We start from the raw sequence: 10,354 nt of genomic DNA, 5'->3' as shown, positions 1-10,354 counted from the left end.
AGAAAAATTATTCAGGAGCTAGAGCACAAATCCAAGTTACCTCAATCAACTAGCGGAACTGAAATATCATCAGGTCCCAAGCTAAATCGTGTGAAGAAATCCGGGACTAAAGTTGACGCCAACAGCAGCAAAGTGGCTGCGAATGCTGGGACTGAAGTTGAAGATGATAGATTGATGTTTGTTGTTGCTGAGAGTCAGGGTTCAAGAGAAGAAACTACAGATGTTTCTCATCTGAGTCCTGACAAATTAGAGGATATTAAGAGGAAGGAAGTACGGAATGATGATAGCGATAGTGTAGCAGAGAAGAGTAGTGTCAAAATGGAAGTACAGAATGTGATTTTGGATGTTCATCCACATGAAGATAATGCTAGGCATTCTCCCATGGAAGATTTGACTGATTCTGGTGCTCTGGAGCTGCGAAAGGAGCCTTCACATGATGTTGAGACGGAAGAATCTGTTAAGTAAGTCTCGCTGCTTGCGTCATGTCATCAATAGGGTAGTATAGGTTCATCCTACGTTGCTGCATTGCATCCTCTCTTAATTATGCTCAACCAGTCTTTACATGCAATACATCGAATGTGTTACCATACCTCAATAAAATTTCGGAAATATTGACTATCATATTAAACCTGGCAAATGATTAAAAGTAAGAATATTAAAGTCATGAATGACGAAGCCTTCCTGATAGAAAATGACGAACCCTTGTTATGACTTTCTGTGCATTTAGAGTTCGTTCTGCATGCACCAAACCTCCTATCTGAACATAATTGATTGTCTTTTTTATCAAGAAGTATATTTTTGTAGAAAATCCAAGGACATCAGTGCGTTTCTCAGATGCAATCTGCGTGTATGCGTGCGCATGTGCGTGCGTGCGAGTTCACACTGGTGCATACTCAAGCAGGCATGAATGCATATGGTCATGTACGTATCTGTGTTTGGGTGAGCACACCCATGCAGAGGAAGGCATGAAAGCATCTGCACGCACTTGCATTTACATGATAAGCACCAAATAATATGGGTTATCCAAATATGTCTGTGCCTCTGTATGTAGGAGTTCTAGACCTGAAAATTTTTTCTTTGCACGTCATGTATTATTACCATCTTATTATTGGTGGCATGCTAACTAGAAACTGTCATTCAGAAGGAACGACGATGTGGACACATCGAGAAAATCATCTCTGTGGGAAAATCTTAAATCTTTTGCAGATGGTATTGTCAATATATGGAAGAAACTGTAAATTCTTGAGGTAATTGTTTGGACTTTACGGGAACTGGTTTTGCCAAATGAGGTTAATAGATGGATGTCCTCCTTTAGTCTTCCTGGTGTTACTTGTATGTTTATGGAGAGTGAGAGAGTATGTAAATGCATATCAACGGCATCCTCTGTGGAGCAGGGGTCTGGCTCTGGCCTTCCTGATGTTAATGAGTGACGAGTCGCTCACAAGTTAATATATGAACTGGGCATCGTCATTTCAAAAGCATGCAGTCAGAAGACTCAGAGCCCCAAAGACGATCGACCGGTCTTAAAAAGCCCGGCAGCTAAGTTTCTCACGATACCTCGAAACAGAGGCATGACGGGAGTCAAGAATTGAGTGAGGAAACATTGCTTTGTGCGAGGATTCGGGAGAATTTCTCTTTCTTTATATAAAACAGAGGTTGTGGAGAGGTAATACATTTTATGAGCTGCGAGGTTTGTCTTGTGAGGAAAGGTCTCTTGGAAGATTTTGTGCTGTTCATGGAGGTTGTCCGAAGCAAATATGAAAGGAACGACGCAACAAGTTATGTAGCTCGTCCCTGATTTCCTCAGCTTTGTACCGTCTTTCTGTACTCTTAACATTAAACTAGCTTTATATGCCCCCCCGATGCACCGAATGCCGATAGTTTAAGATGTGAAACATGTAGAATTGACCTATGGAACTTCACGTTCTCAAAGTCCGCTAATACAACGTTGCTTCCACATGTGTGGGACATTTAATGGAAAATTTTAAGATGGAACTTATGTTTGATGTTTTATGAAAATAAAGGCAGAATGGAATAATTTTCCCGACTTTATTTTTCTGACATTCTGTTAGTTACAAATTTGGCAACTTCACCATACTTATTACATTGTTTTGATACGCATATGATTACATAAATGCTCACTGAATTTTTGATTTGTTCAATGTGGCTGAACTTTAATTCGATATGCAATGTCGCTCCCGAATTTTTAATTTGTGCAACACGGTCCGTGAGTCTTTTGTGTACATTTAATCTAGTTCTTAAATTACATGAAAATGTCCATTGTTATCTTTCCATTAGTTCAAGTTTATGGATGACATTGACCATTTTCATGTAGTTCAAAAGTTAAATTAAACATGTATCAAAAGTTCGGGGACGGTATTGTATATTATATCGAAACTCGAGGTCCACATTAAAGGAATTAAGAGTTCATGAGTCATATTGCATATTGAGCTAAAGTTCATGGAATTATTTAAATCATTTTCTCTCTTATTATAATTGGTTCATCGATTTAAAACTACTTAGATCTTGTATATTTTTTTTTTCGGCAAAAGTAAAACCAAAACTACTGCTCTTTTTTGTCGACAATTTGTGAGCATCATTCACAATTAAGGTGATCGTGCATGTGCGAAAATATAAAAGCTTCCATTTTTATCCATTATGTAATATCGGATTTGTTCCGCCCTATTTTTCTCCGAAATCTTAATTTGTTTCTGAGCTCCGACAAACCCGATTACCCCTTTTGTCGCTTAAATTTTAAAATTGATGGGACCCGATCGAATGAAAGTATTTGGAGCAAGAAAAAAATTAAATTTCGAAAGCCAAAAAACAAACCTTATTAAGAATTGTATATCGTTCGAAAAAAAATTTATTCGTCGTGGAGCTTATTTGCAACAATACTTCCTCTCGAGGGCCCAAAAAACAGAAGCACAATTACTTTTCGTGTGAGTCATTGAGTGAAATTGAAGGCTTATTCGCTTCGACAAGTATTCGAAAACGACCTTTCTCATCGAAATCTCAAAATTGGGCCGGGGGGGCGAAGCTGTCGCGTGAACCGCCGAAGCAAAGCAGCCATTCTATTTCAAGCTCCTTCTAGCAAATCCGCTCTTAACAACTCCAAAACCAATTAACCACTTCCCCATTATTTATAAGCCTTCCCTTCTACCCTTTTGTTTTCACAACAACAACAACACCACCACCAACATGGCTACTCCTCGCACCGCGACCACGACCACGACCACCGTCCCTTGGCACTTCGCCTTGGCATTCCTCATCGCCGCCCTCTTCTCCCCGGCCCCGGGCCTCGCCCACGGATCTCCGTGGAGCCGCTCCAGCTTGAACGCGATCGACCAGTGCTGGAGGCGCTTCCCCAACTGGCGGAGCCAGCGGCAGCGGCTGGCCACCTGCTCGGTCGGCTTCAGCGGGAAGATGACCGGCAACATCGGCAAGGGGACCGTGCAGTACACCGTCACCGACCCGAGCGACGACCCGTTGAGGCCGAGACCCGGGACGCTGAGATATGGAGCCACCTTGGTAAATGGCAAAGTGTGGATCACGTTCGAGAGGGACATGACCATCACGCTCCAGAAACCTCTCCTCGTGAGTAGCTTCACGGCCATCGACGGCCGCGGCGCGAACGTTCACGTCACCGGAGGCGGATGTTTACTGGTCTATAAGGTATGTCCAATCCTTCCTGCATCGTTCTAGTTTCCATTTTTCGTTTGAATTTGGAAAAAAGTTGCGTAAATGCATTGGGAAATAACCTCGCTACGGTTCACTGAGTTGGGTGTTCATGAGGAATTACTTGCTTGTGATCAGGCCACGGATGTGATTATCCACGGTCTATACATCCACCACTGCCGAGCGCAACCACCGAGCCAGGTCATCGGGCCGGACTCCAAAATCATTCCCCTCGGCCAAGTTGACGGCGACGCCATCCGGCTCGTGACGGCGTCGAAGGTGTGGATCGACCACAACACGCTCTATGCATGCCAGGACGGGCTCCTCGACGTCACGCGAGGGTCCACCCTGATTACCATCTCCAACAACTGGTTCAGAGACCAGGACAAGGTCATGCTCCTCGGCCACGACGACGGCTACGTCCGCGACCGCAACATGAAGGCCACCATCGTGTACAACCACTTCGGCCCTAATTGCAACCAGCGGATGCCGAGGTAGTAGCTGAGGTTTTCGGTTATTTGTGCCCAAGATTAGTTGGCGGCGACGCCATCGACCCGAGATCATCTCCTCCTTCCGATTCCCTCACTGAAATATTCAATCTTCGTATGAACTAGGGTTCGACACGGATACGCACATGTGGCGAACAACTTGTACCAGGGATGGGAACAGTACGCGATCGGAGGAAGCTCGGGCCCAAGCATCAAGAGCGAAGCCAACCTGTTCATTGCGCCGGAAGGAGGCAACAAGGAGGTAAGCGAGAGATCGTATCCGAACACGGATCTACTGCATTCGGACCCGACAACGTCGATAAAATTTGTGATCTTGATGATGTTGATGCACAGGTTACATGGAGACTAGGAAGCTCCTTGAGCAAAAGAACTTGGAGCTTCTACTCAGTGAGGGATGTGTTTGAAAACGGAGCTTCCTTCGCGAAAAAGGGAAGAGCCGGCGGCGCAAAGCCTCACTACGATATGCGACAGCGCTTTAGAGTCGGCGATGCACAGTCCGTGAGGTCGCTGACCAGCTCGTCGGGCGTTCTCAAGTGCTCTAGGGGATCTCGATGCTGAGCGATACGCGGAAGCTCGATCAAAACATATCTCAATCTAAAAATAACACCTAAGAATTATTAATGGCTAGATAACACGGCGAAGAACACGGATCGATCTGTGCTCAAGGCTGAATAGAAATGGAAGTGTCTTGCATATTTCAGACACTCGTCTTTGTACATGACAGTTTGGAGAAAGAAATTAAGCATAGTATTAATCCAATGTTGGTGTTCTGAATTGAATTGTCATGTATTTGATTCTTGAACGTGTTCTTGCTCCATCTTAGTTTTGATTTGATTTTTCATCGCATTAACAACTAGCCGATGTTTGATCAAATTATCAGATGCAACATAGGTCTACCAAAATAATGAAAATCCCAAACAAATAATCCTCGTCATAAAATGAAATAATTGTCGAATTATAAGTGCAGCATAGATATAGATAGAGTGATAAACCTAAATCGACGCAACATTAAAAAAAAGAAAGGTTCATTTTTCCACTTCGAAATCATTGAAGCATTATGTGCATTTCTCGTCGGCCACAAATTTCACGCAATTTTTGATCGAAAAAGTTTCGAATCGGCTAGTCCCTTCTTCCTTCTCAGTCCCGAAAGCACGAGAGAAATCGAAAAACGGCACCGTAAATGTGGAAAAAGAAAAACATAATTTTAACAAGTAAGAAGTATTTATTTACATTACAACCCCAACAATTTTGCAGTCACTTGGGCGAATCAATCAAAGTTGACTTTCGCCTGTTCAAGCGCACTTGGAATCCATTGACTAGCCTCGCCGACGGGAAGAAGGACATTCTATCTTCCTTCAGTTGGGTCCACCTGCTCATATTAAATCAAGTTTATCAATCTAACTAAACCTATAAGCAAAGATGCTCATTAATTGGGTATTATTAGAAAAGAGATAGGAAAATAACCTGTAATTAGTCACAAAATAATGGAGAAAGAGAGCAATCTGAAGGCGAGCTACTTCTGCCCCTGGACAAAATCGAGCACCTCCGCCGAACGGTGCATAGAACGGACTATTCCTCCAATTTCTCTTTTCCTATTTCAAGTGCTTCGAGAACACTCGTTAGGCATATACTTGATCTCTCTGAGAACATCGATTACACATTATGCGGTAGCAAAAAGTTAAATTATCATATGTGGACCGACCTGATTTTCGGGGTTTAACCATCTCCAAGGATTGAAGTCGAGGGCTTCGGGGTACAAGTCCTCGTCCAGGTGAACGGCCGAAAGAAATGGGACGACGAAACATCCTTTGGGGATGATATAGTCTGCATTGGCAGTACTTATTGTAAATCCGGCGTGTTTAATTCGTTAATGAGCGCTTAATTCATTCTTATCCGGTTAAGAACACAAGAAGAAATGTTTAAGGGGGAGAAAATAAATTAAATTCGAGAGACCTTGATAAGCAACGTCCTCCTTGGCTTCCCTCATCAACCAGATCGCAATTCCCCCAAGTCGCAGCGTCTCGTCTATCACCTGCGCCAAAAAGATTAGGGTTTCTGAGCATTTGGCGTTAGGGCAAACTCTTAAACTCTGGAAACATCTTTAATTTCATAGATTAGGTAACGTGCGAGCAACTTCTTAACAGACTTTGAGGGTCAATACACCAGGAAAATTGTCCAGAATCCCCCAGATCGGGCGAGGGTTGGCCGGCCCTTGCTAGGTCAGGCTTGGCAAGAAAAAGTCAGATTTTTTATAATAAAAAAATATATAAAAAATTTTCCCTTCAGAGTCGACCGTGCCACGTAGGACATCTAGCGTCCAGGTTAGCGTTTTCTGTCTAAAATTGGCCGGATATACTCAATTGAAAAAAAATAAATCGATAGAAAAATTGACCAAATTAAAAGGTTTAGGACTAAATCTCCTAGTAAAAAATGCAATAAAAATGACTTACACATTGTGTGAAGGGCATTGCTTTGTAGTCCTGCCATGTGAGCATCTCAGCTTCAGCTGCATTGTGCCTCTTTAGACCCTCTTGCTCTTCCTGTTGAAACGATAAATTAGAAGAGGAACATAAGCTTCTTTTCCTTTTTTGGCTAATTATTCTTTTTTTGGGCATGTATGTTATTTACCCGGAGTTCCTTCAAGGCTCTGGGACACTGAGTGAGGAAGTAGATGGCGAAAAGCATGGTTTTCGCGGTGGTCTCGTTCCCAGCAAAGATCAGATTGATGATGAAGTCGGCGACGGCTTCGTCCGGAAGGCTCTCTTCGTCGAGCAGTCTTCCGAGCACGCCATTGCCCACCTCTCCCAAGTCTTGAAGTCTCCTATTCTTCGCTATCGTCTCGTTTATCTTGCTCACTATGTGATTCCTAGCCTACGAAAATGCATATATGTACATAGTCTCATCACTTTAGTCCAGATTTCTGGTGTACAATACTCATAAATTTCTTCCGTCTTCTTGTTGAAAAATTAGACCTGATTATAAAGTTTGTCTAGGCCTACTACCAAATCCAACCAACTTGATCAATAGGTCTATTGACCCACAATCGGCTCGGGTCGAATGGGCCCAACACTATTTTAGGCTGACTTAAACAACACGTTAGGTCTAATATTAGTTTGGACTCATATCCATGATCGTCTTAGCGGTCCAATTTTAAAGTATAAATTGAGCGAGCTTGAACAAGCAATTCCTTTCTTGATAAGTCAGCCTATACCTGATCATTTGTTATGCAGAACATTTGTATCTCAAAAACAATGAGCGGGTTCGGGTAGGTCTTTAGTGTCCAGGTCTAGCGTATACCAGCAAATACATGAGCATACCTTCATGGCAGTGTGGTAGGCAAAGCCGGGCAAGTTGATGGGAAGAGAGAGACAACCATCGACAAAGTCGGAGAAGAGGCGAGCCATGGCGTCGATGTCCGACTCGCTGGACATCCCCAGCAGTTGATTCACCATCAGATTTATTGCCACCTGATTCGTCGTCATCAACCCCAGAAAATCAAATCACCAAAGGAGTCACTCCACATAAAACCGCTCATGTCACCAGTATTCATGTCCTAGAGGTATTAAAACTCGGTATAGAGCAGTTAAACTTGCCTTCCTGCAAACATCTTGGAGGACTATGACTTGATTGTCTGGAAACTCGCAGATGCTCTGAAGCATGACGAGCTGAATGTCCTCTAGGAAGTGGCACTTGAGCTTCTCCAGGCGCATCATGTTGGAGGCGATGCCGTGGAGCTTCCGCTGCTGCTCTCCTTGCGTGGTGATCACCCCGTTCTTGCCCACCAAGTCCCGGAACGACTTCGGGTAGCTAGATTGGAATAGCTTCCCCTCGTTCTGCATCACGAACCGGTTGAACGCCGGGTCCGCCGACACCACCGCTGGCTTCCCCAGCAGTCTGCACGAGAATATCTTCCCGTACCTGCTCAAAAAGAGAATCGATCCCATTCGCAGCAAAAATCTCGTTAATCTTATGGTGCATCTTCTCTTGTAGGAGATTAACTATAACATACTTGAGTACTCAAAGTCAGCCAAACTTATGATATATCAACTCAAATCGCATTAAACATAGTTCATAGCATAATATAAGTTAACGAGAATAACTTTTATAGTCTTTTTATCTACTCTAAAACTAAAACAGTAACCATGATACAGGCCTATGCATTTGTTCTGCAGCACAATATAAAACTGTAAAAAGGAGTTCGATGTGGAAAAATTTTGCTTGTCTGAAGAACAACAAAGATTGATGACAAAGAATACTTGAAGTGAATCTTATCAACCTATATCATCTGTCCTTTGGGCTAATAAAATGTACGCATGCATACCTTTTGACCTGCTGCTCGACGAAACGAGGCGGGTGCGAACTCGCCACTGCCCCGAACCAGGCGAAGGTGTCTCCGACGAGCGGCCACCCTGTACTCCCTGGCGGCAACTTGTACCCGTAACTGCCACGGCCACTGCTGCCTTCTCTTCCGCTTCTCCTCTTCTTCGTCGCCGAAATCAACTTTGCCAGAAACGCGAAAAATACCAGCGTCGTCGCGAGGACTATCGCACAGCTTAACGGCCAATGATCTCTTGAACCAGTCGTCTTTTCTCTCATTCTGGTGATTAGCTCAACTGGGGATAGAGATCGGAGCAAATCTGGCAAAACGATGTTGTTCGTCGTCATTCGTTGTTGGTGCAATGGCTTTATCACCTTAGGGGAGCATCACACTTGGCATTATTATATACGTACTCGAAAAATTTATATTAAGCACAGAAAGCGAGGGAATATAAATAAGATGTTGTTTATTACGTTCGCAAAAGCATACTCGTTGACCTAATTCCGAAGACCTAAGATGGCCACGTATGCATTTGTACTTGAGCAAATTCAATAAACATTTTGTGTTCCTAGAAAGTTGGTACTCCCGGAGTTAGATGTTCAGGAGAAAATATGTAATATGTCTCATGGTCGCTAATGTTCTCTAGAAGAAATCAATTTTTTTTTTTTTGGGTAAAAGGACGAGGAGATCTTACTGATAAAGAAGTTTATTTTAAAGAAAATGGTGAAATTTAACTTAGGATACTAAAATTTTAATTACTATACATTCCTTACTGAATGGTGAGAAAAACAATAGAGAATCGCTCTCAACTATAAATAGTTATGGAACCCGGGATCCGGCTCCGGTACCATATCGAAAAACAAAATAAAAAAGCTTAAGTCTATAAATGGAGGGAGACTGCATGTATCTAAAAAGGCGAAAATTACAAAAAAAAAGTCATAAACCTATTGCAATTATACCAATTCGGTCCTAAACTTTTTTTGTTTTTTACCAATACAGTCCTCAACCTTTTGCATTTGTGCCAATTCAGTCCATCCGGTAAATTTTGATTGGAAATCCACGACATGGATGTTAGTTGTCCTACAGGGCACAATCAGGTCTTGACTGGACATTTTTTCAGTAATATTTTGATAATATTCTCAATTCTTTATATTTTACTTTTTCATAAGGGGCCTAAATCAATCGATACTAACTTCTAGTTCACCAATATATAAGCTTGGCATATATGTCAGTTTTGATGAACTCTCACAATTTTTTCTATTTGTATTTTTTTTTCTATTACTACCATTATTTGGAACCCTGGGCAAGAAATTCTTGTCTTGTCAACAAAGATACATTAATATGCTTGGATGCCATGTTAATTATCATTACAAATACTAAGAAAGTTTTTACTAACTCACTGATGATGCGGCAAAACATCTCTTACTAAGTAACTCTTCAAAACAATGGATCATAGCTCATAACCACAAGAGTGGCCGCTTTTCTTCGCTTCCTCTGCAATAAAAACTCGTCGTGTATCGTTCGACAGGCGCAAACTTACAAACTGTTATATAGCAATAGTAGCATCTTCCAAGAGTGGAATCATCACATATATTTTGAACGAAATCAAAAGCGTGAGTTCTTTTCTCTTTGTCTTGTACGAAAAATGTAGGATCGTAATGAAAAGATCATTTAGGGAACTTAATCAGTGGAGATATACGTTGGTAAGGAACTTGACCAAAAAAGAACCTTTCTAAAGAGATCATTTAGAGTTTTACCTCAATGAGTAGATGGAAGTGCAAGTAGACTTCTGGCTCGTTCACCTCCAACAACAATTTCCAATGTCACTTAGCAGAAATGGTTCCAAACT

General features: G+C 42.3%; 3 protein-coding genes across 3 annotated transcripts in view; 2 read left to right on the top strand and 1 right to left on the bottom strand.

The window, feature by feature from the left end:
* Positions 1 to 1,824, top strand: part of LOC125316001 — a 5,961-nt gene extending 4,137 nt beyond the window's left edge. The window contains exons 4-5 of the mRNA XM_048282644.1: positions 3 to 461; positions 1,142 to 1,824. Of these exons, the coding sequence (XP_048138601.1) occupies positions 3 to 461; positions 1,142 to 1,238 (556 nt within the window). The 3' untranslated portion in view covers positions 1,239 to 1,824. The remainder of the gene's footprint in view (positions 1 to 2; positions 462 to 1,141) is intronic.
* A 1,562-nt stretch (positions 1,825 to 3,386) lies between these two features.
* On the top strand, positions 3,387 to 4,745 carry LOC115734613 (probable pectate lyase 4). The gene is made up of 4 exons (XM_030665459.2): positions 3,387 to 3,675; positions 3,817 to 4,172; positions 4,293 to 4,428; positions 4,521 to 4,745. Exons 1-4 carry the CDS (start codon positions 3,427 to 3,429, stop codon positions 4,743 to 4,745), a joined length of 966 nt encoding a protein of 321 aa, XP_030521319.1. The 5' UTR covers positions 3,387 to 3,426.
* A 696-nt stretch (positions 4,746 to 5,441) lies between these two features.
* LOC115734614 (abietadienol/abietadienal oxidase) lies at positions 5,442 to 8,852 on the bottom strand. Its single transcript, XM_048282642.1, has 9 exons — positions 8,509 to 8,852; positions 7,781 to 8,105; positions 7,505 to 7,654; positions 6,816 to 7,058; positions 6,638 to 6,727; positions 6,141 to 6,219; positions 5,890 to 6,011; positions 5,652 to 5,779; positions 5,442 to 5,556 (listed from the first exon to the last, which is right to left on the bottom strand). Exons 1-9 carry the CDS (start codon positions 8,850 to 8,852, stop codon positions 5,442 to 5,444), a joined length of 1,596 nt encoding a protein of 531 aa, XP_048138599.1.
* Between the last annotated feature and the right edge of the window lie 1,502 nt (positions 8,853 to 10,354).

This window comes from Rhodamnia argentea, chromosome 7, assembly GCF_020921035.1.
Source record: "Rhodamnia argentea isolate NSW1041297 chromosome 7, ASM2092103v1, whole genome shotgun sequence".
NCBI classification, from domain to species: domain Eukaryota; kingdom Viridiplantae; phylum Streptophyta; class Magnoliopsida; order Myrtales; family Myrtaceae; genus Rhodamnia; species Rhodamnia argentea.
This window is presented reverse-complemented; position numbering and strand designations above follow the sequence as displayed.

Coding starts and splice junctions, on each gene's coding strand:
- LOC115734613 (XM_030665459.2), top strand. CDS start 3,427: ATGACCGGCAACATCGGCAAGGGGACCGTGCAGTACACCGTCACCGAC. Junction 3,676..3,816: donor GATGTTTACTGGTCTATAAG/GTATGTCCAATC, acceptor GCTTGTGATCAG/GCCACGGATGTGATTATCCA. Junction 4,429..4,520: donor CGGAAGGAGGCAACAAGGAG/GTAAGCGAGAGA, acceptor GTTGATGCACAG/GTTACATGGAGACTAGGAAG.
- LOC115734614 (XM_048282642.1), bottom strand. CDS start 8,852: ATGACGACGAACAACATCGTTTTGCCAGATTTGCTCCGATCTCTATCC. Junction 6,728..6,815: donor GAGCCTTGAAGGAACTCCGG/GTAAATAACATA, acceptor TCGTTTCAACAG/GAAGAGCAAGAGGGTCTAAA. Junction 5,557..5,651: donor TATTTTGTGACTAATTACAG/GTTATTTTCCTA, acceptor TAATATGAGCAG/GTGGACCCAACTGAAGGAAG.